Source organism: Daphnia pulex, chromosome 12 (assembly GCF_021134715.1).
Source record: "Daphnia pulex isolate KAP4 chromosome 12, ASM2113471v1".
Lineage (NCBI taxonomy): Eukaryota > Metazoa > Arthropoda > Branchiopoda > Diplostraca > Daphniidae > Daphnia > Daphnia pulex.
This window is the reverse complement of record NC_060028.1, coordinates 8,085,102-8,100,471: the sequence shown is the minus strand read 5'-3', so window position 1 is coordinate 8,100,471 and position 15,370 is coordinate 8,085,102. Positions and strand designations below refer to the sequence as shown.

The 15,370-nt window shown below is 40.7% G+C and overlaps 6 protein-coding genes across 8 annotated transcripts; 2 read left to right on the top strand and 4 right to left on the bottom strand.

Annotated features, from left to right (window-relative positions):
- Nucleotides 1-326: 326 nt before the first annotated feature.
- Nucleotides 327-3,224, top strand: LOC124208434 (reticulon-4-interacting protein 1 homolog, mitochondrial-like). Of its 2 annotated transcripts, XM_046606146.1 has the most exons (7): nt 327-537; nt 608-1,225; nt 1,290-1,588; nt 1,662-1,785; nt 1,855-2,031; nt 2,097-2,275; nt 3,096-3,224. In XM_046606146.1, exons 1-7 carry the CDS (start codon nt 490-492, stop codon nt 3,130-3,132), a joined length of 1,482 nt encoding a protein of 493 aa, XP_046462102.1. In that variant the 5' UTR covers nt 327-489; the 3' UTR covers nt 3,133-3,224. The 2 variants fall into 2 exon arrangements, with proteins under 2 accessions (XP_046462102.1, XP_046462101.1); XM_046606145.1 differs by having other exon boundaries at nt 328-537; nt 1,662-2,031.
- LOC124208436 (eukaryotic translation initiation factor 2 subunit 1-like) lies at nt 2,305-4,036 on the bottom strand. Its single transcript, XM_046606148.1, has 6 exons — nt 3,875-4,036; nt 3,511-3,764; nt 3,219-3,447; nt 2,703-3,051; nt 2,559-2,640; nt 2,305-2,493 (listed from the first exon to the last, which is right to left on the bottom strand). Exons 2-6 carry the CDS (start codon nt 3,746-3,748, stop codon nt 2,390-2,392), a joined length of 1,002 nt encoding a protein of 333 aa, XP_046462104.1. The 5' UTR covers nt 3,749-3,764; nt 3,875-4,036; the 3' UTR covers nt 2,305-2,389.
- A 194-nt stretch (nt 4,037-4,230) lies between these two features.
- Nucleotides 4,231-5,702, top strand: LOC124208437. 2 transcript variants are annotated; one of them, XM_046606150.1, is made up of 5 exons: nt 4,231-4,705; nt 4,780-4,913; nt 4,982-5,094; nt 5,161-5,316; nt 5,377-5,702. In XM_046606150.1, exons 1-4 carry the CDS (start codon nt 4,559-4,561, stop codon nt 5,313-5,315), a joined length of 549 nt encoding a protein of 182 aa, XP_046462106.1. In that variant the 5' UTR covers nt 4,231-4,558; the 3' UTR covers nt 5,316; nt 5,377-5,702. The 2 variants fall into 2 exon arrangements, with proteins under 2 accessions (XP_046462106.1, XP_046462105.1); XM_046606149.1 differs by having other exon boundaries at nt 4,236-4,705; nt 5,161-5,288.
- Nucleotides 5,615-8,525, bottom strand: LOC124208435 (methyl farnesoate epoxidase-like). Its single transcript, XM_046606147.1, has 9 exons — nt 7,707-8,525; nt 7,396-7,632; nt 7,189-7,328; nt 6,838-7,116; nt 6,637-6,760; nt 6,397-6,574; nt 6,220-6,337; nt 6,011-6,152; nt 5,615-5,946 (listed from the first exon to the last, which is right to left on the bottom strand). Exons 1-9 carry the CDS (start codon nt 7,801-7,803, stop codon nt 5,750-5,752), a joined length of 1,512 nt encoding a protein of 503 aa, XP_046462103.1. The 5' UTR covers nt 7,804-8,525; the 3' UTR covers nt 5,615-5,749.
- A 221-nt stretch (nt 8,526-8,746) lies between these two features.
- LOC124208591 lies at nt 8,747-11,469 on the bottom strand. Its single transcript, XM_046606415.1, has 5 exons — nt 11,125-11,469; nt 10,905-11,064; nt 9,868-9,945; nt 9,579-9,716; nt 8,747-9,498 (listed from the first exon to the last, which is right to left on the bottom strand). The coding sequence occupies exons 1-5, from the start codon at nt 11,317-11,319 to the stop codon at nt 9,239-9,241; spliced, it is 831 nt and encodes a 276-aa protein (XP_046462371.1). The 5' UTR covers nt 11,320-11,469; the 3' UTR covers nt 8,747-9,238.
- Nucleotides 11,470-11,577: 108 nt separating this feature from the next.
- Nucleotides 11,578-13,791, bottom strand: LOC124208590 (lysophospholipid acyltransferase 7-like). The gene is made up of 8 exons (XM_046606413.1): nt 13,395-13,791; nt 13,202-13,328; nt 12,918-13,113; nt 12,710-12,858; nt 12,438-12,640; nt 12,075-12,375; nt 11,946-12,005; nt 11,578-11,875 (listed from the first exon to the last, which is right to left on the bottom strand). Exons 1-8 carry the CDS (start codon nt 13,757-13,759, stop codon nt 11,732-11,734), a joined length of 1,545 nt encoding a protein of 514 aa, XP_046462369.1. The 5' UTR covers nt 13,760-13,791; the 3' UTR covers nt 11,578-11,731.
- Nucleotides 13,792-15,370: the final 1,579 nt, after the last annotated feature.

The window sequence follows — 15,370 nt, the reverse complement described above, 5'->3', positions numbered from 1 at the left end:
TATCATGTAATGCCTAGGACTAGGAGGTCCTTGTTTATTGGTAACGTCCTTTCTGACTTTTACTTCGAGAATAAAGAAAGGAAAAATAATATTTATCTTTTAGAATTTTTTAAAGATACAAAAATGTACATGTCAAGTGGGTTCTAACCGCTCTATAAAACGCGCGCAATTTAAACCTAGCGTTTTCGTGAGTTCAACCCATATTTATTCCTGAGATTCAATTGTATTTTCCGAATCGTGTAAACGTGCATTCACTTTAATTTATTAGTGTTAAAATTGGAAAAAAATTTGCATATCGGAATCTTATCGATTTACAAGAAAAAACAAATGATCGATATTTAGAGCCATCATATGTTTTGTATCACGTTATTTCACGTTATTTTTTTCTTCGTTTGTTTTGATTTTAAAAGATTTACGAAAAATGTTAATTAAATTATCCTTTTCAAGTGTGGATTCTTCGTATTAAGCCAAAAAGAAATTTGCGTAAGAATGGACAGGCTTACCTTTCAAATAGGCGAGCGGTTCGATTATTTGCAGGTAAGATTTTCTCTTGTTGTTGAATTGGTTGTTGAAGATAAATATTAAAAGAATTCTTTTTTAAACGCAGCATACGATTTCGCCTTATATTGAAAACAGCACACGGTTAGCCAAAAATGCCTTAAACTATGTATCAAATCAAAGCAGTTCAGCTTTCTCTAATTTAGTGGGATCAAGCGATTCAGGTATTCCGTTCCATACCTGGGCCAATTGGCAATGGAGTTGGTTTCTTGAGAATTGCCGTTCTTGGATCAATAGTTTGAAACAGTCTCTGGCTGTTCAGTACAATGGAATGGGTCAATTTTTCGAAAGTGTTTTAGATTATATCCAACAAAAACTCTATCATCTGCAATCCATGCTGAGTTTTCAGATTATTCAGAAGTATTTGTCAGCAGTTGATCAAAGCCATATTTACTTTCTCTTGTCTGGAATTGCTATTGGATTCATCATTGGGATACAAATCAAACAGAATGTCAAGCCCCTTACACGCATGAGGGCTTTAGTTTGTAATTCATATGCTGGAGCTCCAGAGTCAATTGCTATGATTGATGACATGGTAGCTCCAAATAGCTGTGGGGCTGAAGATGTCATGATCCAAGTTAAAGCATCCTCCATTGATCCCATTGACATCAAGATCACCTTTGGATACGGAAAAGTGATTAGGAGCCAATATCATCATTATCATCAAGTATACTTCAAACATTTTTTACAATTTTTTTATCACCATTTTATTATTTACTACTATTATTCAGACACATGGGAAGAATTTGCTCTTTCCATTTGTTTTAGGTAGGGAGTGTTCTGGAAGAGTCGTCGAGATAGGCTCAAAAGTTCAGGACTTGGACGTTGGAGATGAGGTGTATGCCGCTGTACCTTATTACGCTTGTGGAACTGCGTCTGAATGCGCTTTAATACCTGCCCAATGGGTGGCTAAAAAGCCCAGAAAACTCTCCTATGAAGCTGCCGCTTCACTGCCGTATTCGGCATCGATTGTGTGGAATGCACTCGTGCATCAGGCTTCCTTCAACGAGCTTACGACACGGGATAAACGGTATGAACAACTTCCTTAAGTGTCACCAAAGCTATTAACATAGAAAAGCTATTAAAAACAACCTTTGCAACAGGGTTTTAGTACACAGTGTTGACAACCCGGTAGGATGTATCGCCGTGCAGTTGCTGAAAGCCTGGGGTGGGCATGTTACTGCTACTGTCAGTTCACGGGCAATGATTACCGCCCAGCAATTGGGTGTAGATGAACTTATTCTTCATAATGGCCATGATTTGGATTTTGATTCTTTGCTGTCGTCTCTTCCTAAGTTTGACCTTGTGCTCAATACCGTTGGCTCGATTTTGCACGACTCGTGCCGTGTCCTCTGTCGAGAAGGAGGTTTGGTAGTTTCAACCGTCGCCTCCCCACCTGCGTCTGACAAATATGGCTTGTTTTACGGATCACTCTACTCTATGTGGCTTCGAATGAAACTCGTATTTCTCAAGGTTAGTCCAGCCCAGCTCCTGAAAAGCTTCCAAGCATTAAATGACTAACTTCCACCTGTTCTTAGAGTTCTATTTGTGGTTCGACCGTAATATCCACCTCAATTTTGGATGAAATCTCAAATCTAGTCAACAAAGGACATCTTCAACCAGTTATTGAGCGCGTGTTTGAAATTGATCAAGCTGAACAAGCCGGACAATACGCCGCCCAGGGTGACCACATCGGGAAAATCATCATACGATTTAGGTACTGCTAAAAAAATATACAAAAGAATCTTCACTCAAGTTGTGTAATCGGAGCGGAGTTGCGCCAAGCGCAGTAATTTCCATCGTCTGTAAAAAATAAGAGTGCGGTATATCTTTATTCTTCTTCTTCCGCTTCGCCTTCTTCGCCACCTTCCTCTCCGCTTCCAGCGTCATTGGCTCCTGCTCCCTCAGCTTCCATGTCAGATTGATCGTCATCACCTGTTGATAAATATGCCCAGCTATATAGATTCTTTTCGTAATTATACATCCGACTCCATCCTTACCTGCGATTTCAGCATTCTCCAACTCAGCCTTCTCCATCTGGCGAGCCAATTCAGCTTCATCCATAGCAGTAACAACTTTGGGCTGTTAAAATAGAAATTGCGTTATACTTAGGTTGTTGATCTGTAGACGAGAGATGAACTTACAGCCATTTGAATGTTGAAAACGCCACCAAGTGCAACAATTATCTCTTTCACTTTTTCTATGGCTAATTCTAGTCCTTTGAGTCCGTCTTGACGTTCAGGCGTCTGCGTAGTCATGACGTAAAGTGGTGGAGCAATCAAGTTAATTTTTATAGGAATCTCTTCAGTGGAGCAGGCAATTCCAGCTTTCAAAGCTTTCTTAACGGCACCAATTCCTTCGTAGCCATAACAGGCCACCTCGATGTCAGCTCGGATTTTCACAGCTTGCTGAGTCAGCTTCCGCCTAATAATCCCCAGTAGCACTTCCTTTGTGTTGTCATCCAAGCCGCATTCGTCAAGAAGAGAAGGATCACTACATATTCAAAATAAACTAATATTATGTTCTTGAAATTTTAGGAACCGGCCATTGAACCGTATGGAGGGATTTGCATAGAAGCTGCACAGGAACAAGGTGTGCCAAATTTGTGAAATGTAGTAATGTAACAAAACTAACTGGGGTTGAATAAAGAAAAAACTTACTTGACAGCTTGCTTGAAGACATCATATGAAGAAGATTGCTTTTTGGATTTCTCCTCAAAAAGCCAAGCTGTTTTTCTGTAGAGTTCCTCAAGCTCTTCATCAGTCTGATATTTCAAGAGTTCAGCAACATGTCTTAAAATTGAATTTACTGCCTTGGCCTTGGAATACTTCTCCAAGCATTTGTCTACATCCTCAGGGCTAACACGTCTTTTTGACAGATCAATATAACCTGTGGTGACATGAAGAAAATTGGTTATTTAAAGAAACAACCCAAACAGTAAATTAAACAAACCTTTTTCCTTGTCAACCCTGATAACTACAACTGGTTCTGTTTTACCAACTCTGATGAGCTTGTTAATGGAACGGATACGCCTCCTGGACAACTCAGAGAGCAAGATCATGCCCTCAATATTGTTGTACTCTAGTAGGTGCACATAAGCTCCCATCTCAGCAATGGATCTCACATTCACCATCACTACATCATCCACTTCTGGATATTTTTGACCGTAGTACCGACAAAATAAGGGCATTTTTCACGATGGCAGCCTAGGTGGATGGTGAACAATACCGACATTTTAGATAGCGAAATTACAGCTTTCCTCCACGTTAAAGATTATGTTCTCTAAGCTAGAATTTTTTTTCTATTCCTAAATTACCTAACGTATTAAGAAGAAAGAATAAATGTGAGGGATTATCCAAAAAATAAGGTGATGCCGGGACAGCAGCGTTTCTTACGTCAGCAATGAAAATCCACTGGACAAGCAGACTACGGTAAAAGCATGTGGAAAGTCCCGCGTTGCCAAAATGGTGCGCAATCCGATAACGTGATTCGCATTCCCGTGTTTCGTGATTTGTTTTAAAAATAAATATGTATCCATAATTTGTTTAACGAAACCAATTTCAATTGATATCCAATGGCTTAATTACGGCTTGAACATATTCACCACAAATTCTGCATTAACAACATCTCCAAACCAAACGTTTATTGACCGGCCTGAGATAAGAATTGTTTTTTTTTTTAAGTATCACATTTAGAAAGTAGACGTTGAAGTGAAAGCTGGTTTGATAGAAACGATCGCGCATCAAACCTATTGACCTGACCAATCGCACTATTTTCTTATCTATCTTTCCTATCGTTCTATATGAGAAACGCTCAAAAAAGTTACTATCTGCACACAGTATACGCACGAATATGACGAACACAAACATTAAAAACGAACATTCGTCGTCGTCGTTTGTCGGCACCATTCAGTGGAACCTTCCAGTGTGTTTCTTTTGGTTGTTGTATCACCCAGTTTCAAAATTCACTGCACACCGTGTAATTTACTTATAGCGTAAAAATGATACGGTTCACTGAAGAAGATGTAACCAATAATGGAGAAGTTACCGATGTTTACTTCAATGATAATCGAGTCAGAAGAATACTAAAATCCATGTACACCGTCAACAGTGCGATTACTCTCCCATCGCTCGTTCTTCTGATTCCGGCAAGTAACACACAAAACTCAGTTTAAGAGGAAAATGATAATTTTAAAAAATGAAATTGTTGTTGTCATTGAAGATATTGGCAAGTTTTATGGATCCCAGCCGAGACTACATATTGTTTTTATGTCTTGGACTATTTCCATCCATCTGCATTTGTCAGATCTCTGCATTCATTGCAAAAGCTGCTAAAAAGAACAGAAGTATCAAATTGTAAATAACAAAATATTAACTATACTGCCATCTGTTTTTCTGAACGGTAACGTGATTTTATTATTTAGATTAAAGGCGTCAGCTGTCCTTGCCGTTTGCTATTGCGTACTCGGTATCTTGGGACTTATCTCAGTGGGCGCACTTCTCGTACTTTGCTGCAAATCGTGCGAGAGACCGACCTGTAATGTGGTTACTAATATCCGAATGCTTTGATCCTATGTAATTGAAATTTGAATGAATGTTCCAGGTGTTAGTGACGCAATTTGTTCGGCCGTCCTCTGTTTAATCACCGTCATCGGAATTGCCTACAACATCGTACACGCAAAGCTGTTAATTGGTGCCATTTGGTCAAATGAAGTCCTCGAAGAACGAGCAGTACGATCGCCACAATTATCAAAATAAAGTACTTAGAGAATAGCGCGGCCACTAATGATAACTGATGTGTTTCTCCACGTCTGTTTAGAATACACTCAATCTAGAAGAGGTGTTTGATGACGGGCCGATCACAACAATCAGCGAAGCGACCGAAGGAAGAGAATCTCCATTAACGACTGGACAAATAGGATTCTCTTACTTGCGGATGGAGAACCCCACGGAAGTGTTTCCCTGATACCTGATATCCGTCCATAAAAATATTCATTTTAAAATATTACAAATGATTATTATCTTTGTTTGGAAGTCAATTAAGAGTTAATACCTGCTTGGAAATCTATGCTGTTGATATTATAAAAACAATTGTGTATAAATGAATAAAACAAAGATTTTGGAATAGACTTGCCATTGAGAGTTTTTACGCAAACCACAATTTAGTTGTTCAAGAATTAATGTTATGCTATTTAAAGAGCTCTTTTGACTACGCGGGCAAGGCAAGGACGTGGAGCCAAAGTTAAGCCAGGAATGGGTTCAATTGAAGGTTGCAACTCTAAATCTACATCGTTCCATGGTAATTCGAAGCGGAAATGTTGCATCATAGAAACGAAGAAGAGGAATAGTGTACTCCTGGCCAAAGTTTCACCTATGCAGCTCCTTTTTCCTGAAATAGTCAAACAAATAGATGTAAGAGATTTAAATACGAACTTAGAAATTCGACAACCCACCAAGGCCGAAGGTTAATAATTTGTCTGATTTGACAAATTTGCCAGCGTCATTTAAATGCCTCTCTGGTAAGAACGTATTCGGTTCTGGCCAAACTTGTGGGTCGATATTAGTCGACCAGAGATTGATGAACGTCAAAGTTCCCTAAAATAGCATATTTATTAAACTGATGTTGCTGGACCTTTGGAATTTTTATCAACTGAACTGAGACCTTAGGAATGTGATATCCTTGACATTTGGTGTTTTGTAATGCGACATGAGGGACTGTGAGAGGCGCTACAACGCCTAGCCTTTGGATTTCTTGAAGTGTAGCCTCTGTAAATGGTAACCTACGTTTCACGAATATTTGTACGGATTGACTGGGGAAAAATTGTGTCGACAAAAATACCTTCCCCTGTCTGTCAAAGAAGGAGTTCCACCATGAAGTACTTCATCAATCTCTTCTTGCACTTTGTTTTGAATATGTGGGTGCATTATCATGAATACTAAAGCGAAGCCGAGGGTGTGACTTGTCGTCTCTGAACCGGCTACAAAGATATCGAAAATGATACCCAGCAGCTCTTCCTCTACGAGAAAATAATTTGAATTAATTTAAATCTTTTGATTTAAAAAAATTCTGATTTCCTACCATGGAAACTATGGAAAGATGAGTTATTTGATGATTCTTTTTCAATCAGAGTTTCCAAATAGAGGTCAATGAAATCGCGGGGTGAATTGATTTGGAGTGTTTTACGGTGTTCCGCCACTAATTCCTAAAATGAAAATTTTAAATCAATTAAAATAGTAATTTCTTTATGTCTTATTAGGCATGTATCCTGTCAGCACTCACTTCTATGTAGGATCGAATGGGCCCAATGTACTGCATGAGCCTATTGTATCCGCTTAATTCAGGCGCAATGTAGCGGATAAACGGCACGACAGTCAACAAATTCGGACCGCCGTTACTGTAACGCATGAAACCGTTCATGCATGACGTAAGTCGATCCATCTGTGGATCGCCCCTCTTGAACCTTGTACCGGAGACCATAACCCACAAGATGTTGATAACTGAAGTGGTAAAAACATCGTCCAACATGATGTTCCCATCTTTCGAACACTCCACAACACCCTGGGAACACACCCAAAAACGGAATAATGGCTCAGACGGCTGGAACGATAACTGGGAAAGTAATCAAATTACATTGATATCAGTTACAAGATCTCGGATTTCATCCAAAATGATGCCTTCAAGAGAGGATTTCCCAACGCCAACATCTTTCAAGTGTTTGATAGTAAAGCGTCTCTGCTCCTTCCACAGTTCGCCTTCCGTCATCAACACTCCTGTAAAGTAACAGAAAACGCAATTAAAGATAAGGAAATGAACGCAAAATTGAATGCGAAAAATCACCGCGACTCAATCCTTTGGTTCGAAGGAGGAAATCAAAAGAGAGTGGTCTTCCCGATAGCGCTGGATTGCTTAATGCATCAGCAACTGCTTGGTGGCCAGAGATGCAAACAAACTTTCTATGCCAGAGGACGAGACCGATCACAGAACCATATTCTCCAGCCATTTTTATTATTGCTTTAGCTAAGGAAGGCTCCTTATCTTTGTAAAGAGAAAAGAAACTTAATGTTCCAGGTGGACCTATACGCATTAACAAAGAACACATTAATTCAAATGAAAGGTTAACATTGTGGCATAATCACAAAAAAACAAACCTGGCGGATAGTTGGCAGGAGTGCGGATCAAAGTGTACCAGTAAACTATCCATCCTACTGCCGCGGATACAACGAGGTAACTAATTACCGACAGCATTACTATTTGGTTATCCACTGTGTGCAGTAGTACTATTTTTATTCTGCTGGCACCGTGAATTTTTCGACCAAAGACCGGATGCCTTCAGATAACAATATATCCCGTTAAGTAACAAAAGTATCTCGCACGACACACACGGAGCTTTCTCCTAATCCACGTTGAATTACTGACAACTCTAGCTAGGCACTGAGCCTTTCGAAAAACATTTGGGTTGCTGCGCCATGTTTCAGTGACCCATTGAATCTGGCCCCAAAAACAGGTTTTGGGGTTATGCTCTAGGGCGACAATCCACACAATCTCAGCCGGCAGACAAAATTGTTCTAAAAAAATTTCCTGAAAAAGCAAGTCATGATCGCTGGATGTTAAGATATTATCCGTCTACTAGACCGCAACTGCATTAGAACGAGTTTTTCATTCTTTTTATTTAATTTACTTGTCACTTTTTTTTTTTTCAATTATTGACTTTGTTAGTCGTCCTGTATTGACAGAAACCGGAGACACGGCTTCCAACAGAAACGAGAACAATTTTAACGAAAAGAGACGTGTTCTGGCAACGGTTTAATTCAATTACAAATTAATGTGGCTGTGAATGTTAATCAACTTTTGCGGCCAACAATATTGCTTGTATACCAAAATAACGATGGCCCGACTGAAACATTTAGCCATCAACGGCGCGATTTTAACTGTGTACTTTAGGATTTTTTGGGGCTTTTATTAACGCGAAGAAGTGAAAAGCTGTCGGATCTGAGAAAATACCAAGACTGAACCCTTTGGAATGCCGAGTGTGTTAGTAACGAGACCACTACGTTTCACACTGATGATGCAGCAGTTATTGGGCACCGAGTTGGAAAAAAAGAAAAAATGATTTTCTTTTTTTAAAAAGAATCAATTTTTTTAATGACTCAGTCGAGAAATTCCAAAAAAAAGTGTGACGTCACGAGGATGTCTTTATATAGAATTTTATTGGCTAGCAGCGGCGAGCTGTGATACATCAGCGGACACGATAATGGCAGAGCAATTAAATTAGGCGGCACTGGAGTGAATCCCCGAGATTACTTGGTGACAGGCACAACCGCCTGATCATAAATATTTATAACTCGCCAAGAAACACCCGATAAGTCACACCGTTTTCAACTTTGAATCAAATTCAATTTCTTATTTTAAAAAAAAATGTTGCAACTCGCCAAAATTGAACTCGCAACCAACGAAATATTTAGGCAATAAAAACGCAAATCCCGCACACAACAGGCGGGGTTTTTAAAAATAACAATTTTTCCATTCCACATAGATGAAATTAGGGTATAGTAATATGAATAAGAAACATTTCGGGCTTAAAACAAAATCTTTCCAAAGTTATTGCAAAATGATCAATTTTTTTAAATAGAATGATTTCGGCGACGGATGAAGCAGCAGTAGTAGTTTCCCCCACGTTCTTCTACATCCTCCCCATGACTTGATATTCGTCATCGGCCAACATTGTCCCATCTTCGTTCATGATGTTGAGACTTTTTCGCTTGCGCGAACAGATCAGGAAAGTCAGGCCGGCTACGCCGTATTGAAAGCAAACGTACCAGGCCAGGTAGAAGGAGAACCCGTGGTACCAGACCGAAGCTTCCGGGAAAATACTGAGCAGATGAGCCCTCGAAAAGTCCGCCCCGTTGGACACCACTTCAATCAGCACAAACGTCGTGGCCGCTATCAACACAACGCAAAAGAATTGGTTCCACGCCAGGAGAAGAAGAAAAAGAAAGAGAAACTAAATAAATATCACGAACCTGTAATCAAATGCATGCAGCCAGCCAGTCGTTTGAAAGTGTAGCGCGGATTCCGAAACGTGTACATGGAGAACAAGATGGACATGATGTGACACAAAAGCGATAGTCCAGCCAGCGCTACGATAGTCCTTCGGTAATCTGCAAGGATTCAACAATTCCGCAGCGGATTAGACACGTTTTAAAAAGTGAAAAAATTCGGAATAAACTGAATAGAGAACAACTTGGGTTTAACGAGAGGACAGAAATAAAAAAGTGAAGAATGCGAATTAGGAAATGGTTACAGAAATACCGACGATTGTTCTAGCGACGGAAGGCTTAGCCCTGAGTTCATGATCGTCCTGTTCCAGATTGTGATACGAGCAGCCATCTGTGAAAAGAAACACATCGTTCATAATAGCGAGTTAGATAAACATAGGTAGAAGTTCTTGGCAAAATGCCCAGTCGCTACGACTCGATCATACAACTGCGCTACACGTTTTCCCCCCATCCCTGCCTGGAAATGACACGCTGGAACGCTGGAATGGATGCAACTAGAGCGCATTATGGAAGCGTCCCGTGATTTATATGAACAACGGCTTAATCTGTCGATAAGGGTCCAACAGAAACAAAGGGAGACCAACTAAAATGTACGAAAACATCCATCAAAAGTCTCTTTCGCTGAAATCAACATTTCTGACAGGAGAATAACTATTAGGATCGGCCAACTGTCAAAATTGTTCTCGACGCGTTCCAGTTAATGTAAACGAAGCAGACAACTTGTGTTTTCTTGTGCAAACACTCGCAGCAACTGGCAGTGTGGAAAGGCAAACATTAAAAGTCGAGAAAAAAGAAGAAAAACAGGAGAGACTCTGTCTTTTTTTATAAATAGAAAAAGAACTAGGAAACCGGGACCGGAGGGGTGGTGGTGGAGATGCAAGGAAAACCGGAAGGAGTCGACAAAGTCAGTCCCGTGTTAACAACAATAAGTCACCATCTTTCAATACTTTTTTGTGTCTTTCATTACGACGCCTGTCGCACTGTGTTACACCCAACCAGAAAAAGTACGGTGCAGATGTCCTGGACAAACAAGAGAGTCTAAATGTCGACTGTGCTACTTAGAAGGAATGACGCATCCAGGAGTCTGCAGAACTGCAGGCTTTTCATTCCTCTTCCCCTCCACTCTGTCGGTTGGGGGGTAGGAAAAAAGAAAACTTTTGTTTGTCTTTGAGTCTTGTTGGCAGAGGTTTTCTTAGACATAGCTGAACTGCCAGGAGGGAGAGACACAGAGCGGGTCGTCCCCCGTTGTCTGAAATGATTTCTCAACTAGGATCCTATATTGCGACTTACCGGTAGCTGCTGCTGACTCGTTGAATCTCTGCTGTCTGTTTGTGATGCAACCACGCCAAACACCCAAATGACTCTTCAAAACGCCCGTTGAATTCGTGTTATTCTTAGGCACTGAATCGACAATAATCCAGAAATCGGTTGACAGGGATACGATCCACAACTGCCAAAAGAGAAATGCGGATTAATTATAGTTTGATGGATGGGAGGAAAAAATACCCACAATTGAGGCCAGGAAGCAGAGAAAAGTGATGAAAATGAGAATTCGACGTTCGCGCATCAATTCCTTCTGCCGTTTGGACAGCGCTGCGTTCTCAATGTCCGTGTTCCGTCTTCGAGGGACTAAATGTTTTTGCTGTCCGTGGTGGTGGTGTGGCTGCTGCTTGTGCTTCTGACCTGCCCCGTCAGTGTGCGGCATGGCTGTGATGTTTTCCTTTGAAACGAATTAGATTAAACAAAATGGATAAACAGAAACTGATGACAACAACAGAAAGGAAAAAAAAGATCGGCGGCCGGAGACGAGAGCGTGCCAGTTGCAACTGAGTCCTCAGTCTTAAAGACAGTTGAGTTCACCTCGCTCAGGAGCTAATAAAAGATCTTTCGGGGGTGGCGCAACTAGCGCCCAGTCCGAGTGCCAAACAACGGAGCGATACTAGGAACAAAGTCTCCCAGCGTATACATGTAACCGTGTATATATTTCCTAAACATTGATTGGACTGCATGGGGGAAAGCAACAGTTTCGTTTCCTTGCACTCAATTTTAGGCAGGCCAATTTGATCGAAAAAACTTAACAAAAATCAATCAATGTTTTAGCTTTAATACTGCACAATCTATTCGGTTGATTTGACGGCTTTGGCAGAAGGTATCGTTAAGCACGCTAAGTAAAACACCGGGACGAGTAGATGACCAATGAAATAGATTGACTTCCAATAAGCGAGTGTCACGTCCATGGCTAGCAAGGAGAATGCCACTCCCTAATATGCAATCAATCAATCAAAAGAATTATTAATAAGATATGTCAATAAGTGAATATTGCAGTCATACCATGTAGGAGAACCATTGTATTTTCATGAATCCCATTCCGAAGTTGAAGATCTTTGGGCTCTGGAAAAGAAAAAAAAAGGAAAACTCATTAGAAGCTACTAACCAAAAAATGCGATAGAAATAACTCACCACAATGGGTCGAAGTTTCTTTTTGATGGCATCTTCGGCCACTAAGATGAAAGGAACAGTCAACATCGACAGGTAATAGCCGGAGTGAACGCCATGCCAAAAGGCGGAAATCAACATTGTAACAACAGTTCTCAGCGGTTTGACAGGGAAACGCCGGTGAACGTTGACAACGAGCCACCATTGCACCGTCATGTTCCAGGCTCTCATACTTCCTCTTACGTCACACGTCTCGGCCGAATACTCATCAATATTGTGAACGGTCTCAAAATTGTACGTCGTCAAGGATCGATCCTTTTTGCTCCTGAATAACATAAATCCGTAAATGAAAGATATCTAATCAAGAGGGAGCATAACAGTACTCACAAATTCTGCAAAGCGGTAGGCCCATTTCCTGGTTTCGGTTGCGATTCTTCCGGATAAGCTCCCAATCCAGCCATAATGCATGCCACTTCAGAGAGAATGAATCCAGAATAGAAACGCATTCGGAAGTTGAAAAAGAGCGGAGTCATGTACCAAATGCGGTAGAAGGTAGAGTGTTCCGCAAAAAACTCTTCTGTGGTGGCATACTAAAAATTTAAAAAAACTGTTTGAATAATATTCGACAAGCATAGGAGAAAAAACTAAGTGTTTCTTACCGAAAGGGGGAAATAGTAGCTAGAGAGGATGAAAAAGAAGACATAGACCGGCACATATCGTAGCCGATGGCGAGCGTGATTGAAGAAAGAAATTTGAGTGTCATTGGCATGCAGCATGTCCCAGTATGTTCTGTACTTGTAATACGGACCTACCACATTCATTATAAAGTCATGTTACAAAAAAAAAATAATGCAGGACGGTTGTTACCTGTGAGGACTCCAATATAACAGAAAGCATAGTGGAACACGTCAAGAAAGCTGGGATTGACTCCCTGATACTCCAGCACAAGTTCAACTTGTTTGACATCAGTGTTGCTGTCTTGTTTTTTATCAGCTGAATTTGATTCTTTCAATAATCTCCTGTTTTTTGCTGTCTCGTGAACTTCTAGTGCAAGGCCAACCATCTGAAGAGCATAATTGAGGTAAAAATTAATTATCAAATTAAACGTAATAGATCTTTGAAAAATAAAATCATTGAACAAATAAGCCTACTCTAAGTGTGAGGAGCATTTGAATTGCATTGGTGTGACTGGGAACTTCAGGAAGACCAAAAACAGTTGTGAACCGAAAAAAGAGAATGTAAGTGAACGAAAACCCAAAGCTGAGTCCATGACAGAATCTAAGATATGCACAAAATTAAGAGAAAATCTAATACTCATTAACTTTCGAAAACAAAACGTATTACTTTGGTGAGACGTAACGAATAATTAAGGCATTGACAGCAGCTGTCAGCACGCAGTGCAAGGTGTGAAAACCTGAAACTATGAAGACTATGGCGAAACCAATGGCAGTAGAAATACTTTGTTTAATATTTGCATTGTCGAAACGACGAAGTACTTCACCCAAACCGATGGTGGCTAGCAAAAGAAATAAATAAATGACATCGTCCCACAACATGTTTTCAACCGAGAGCAGACGGAAATGAAAAATGGTTTTCCCAGCCAAATGCAGACGACAAAAGCAGCAGCCCACCAGATGGCACGACAATCGATTCAAACCGAAATAATGATCGGGATCCAGCGATTCCCAAGGCAGCGTCGATCCTTCCATGTCGACCGACGGCGTGAAATTGACAGCATGTTAAAGACAATAGACCCAGTTATAAACTTAATATTTTCAAGAGTAAATATGAGGTAGACTCTGAACGTGCCCTTCACGTGCTGCGCCGTTCGTTCGCAAGAGTTAAAATATTCAAATCGTCACCCACTCACGCCTCCCCCCCTTTGCGTTTTTAGACGCTAAAGGGCTTTGGCATGTCTTTATTTTATCATCTTGCCAGTATGTCGATGAGGAAACTTCATCATCCTCATTTCCATACAGTAACTTAAGCAGAATTTTTATTTGAAAAATCATCAACAGCCAAAAAAGCCGATGGCGTCGTTCATTGATAGACTCGACAAATTGTCCTACGTCCAACAACATCAGAACCGGTTGAAGGGAAACACAACACACAGCGACGTGTGGGGGATTTCTATGAGCAGAGCAGATGTTTGGTGTGGTCGCATCGATTATTATGTACAAGACGCTCTATAGCGTCGGTCCCCCCCAAAATCCCGAGCGGATATGAGAATCCCGCGTGTATGCTGGATCATACATCTCTCTTGCGGGTTCCCGCGTCCACTGTGAAATATATAAATCGAGTCCAATCACGGCCCCATCTTTTTCTTTCCTTCTTAAACTGGCATCTGATATAATAGGATGGGTGTTGACTTAATCACGCCCACCCCCGCCTTTTTAGCCCAACAGCTCTGCATGTCCCGGACGTTGGAAATATCTCGTGACGTGCATAAATTATCTTCATCTTCTCTCCCCCGCGCGCGCTCGTACTATAATACACATTTTGAAATTGAGTTGATGATTTGACGCTATAATTTTGATTTACGAGATTATCATGCATTAAATAATCTCCAAGCCACGCCTCCTCCTTTCTATAAACAAAACTATATATAAAGCCATTAAATTCTATGGCCCGGGGGATTCAATGGAGCCCGCCAAAATTTGAAATGAACGCGGTCTACTGAATTTTTATATTGTACGCGATTTAAGTTAAATGTTATAACATCAATCGATGATGATATCTGGGCTATATTTTGCTGATGTTAACGGCAACTGGTTGTTTCTGGCGTGAAAGAAACATTATATTACGTAAGATGGTTAAAGGAGGGGTTTGAGTTGTTGTCTCTCACAGGAGGAAAAAGAGAAGAGCTGCTGAAGAGTCTCTCCAGCAAAACCGGAGGGTCTAACTTTGCCGACAAAAGTCTCCAGCAGATGAAGGAAAAACTCTTCCGAGTTCGCACAAACTTTGTCTGAAATTATTTCCCCCCCCCCTCGTCTGCCAAAAGTTGATGTGTGGCAACATTTGAACTTGACGTCAACTGTCACAAAACTTTTGAAAATTGGCGGGCCTTTTTTTTTTAATCATTTATCCATCAAATAATATTTGATCAGAGTTTGTCTATACTGCTGGATGTAGCTATCTTATATTGGAAAAGAAAACGGTTGAACTTCCTATATGAATATAAGCCGTCCGCGTTTGACATCCGGCGGAAGTCACGCTATTATTACTTCCCCTCCGGCGCGCGCGTTATTCGAAATTTTTCGTCAAGAGTTTGGACAACACAGCAGCATATCACAGCACACGCGCCTGATGGTGTTTGTAGG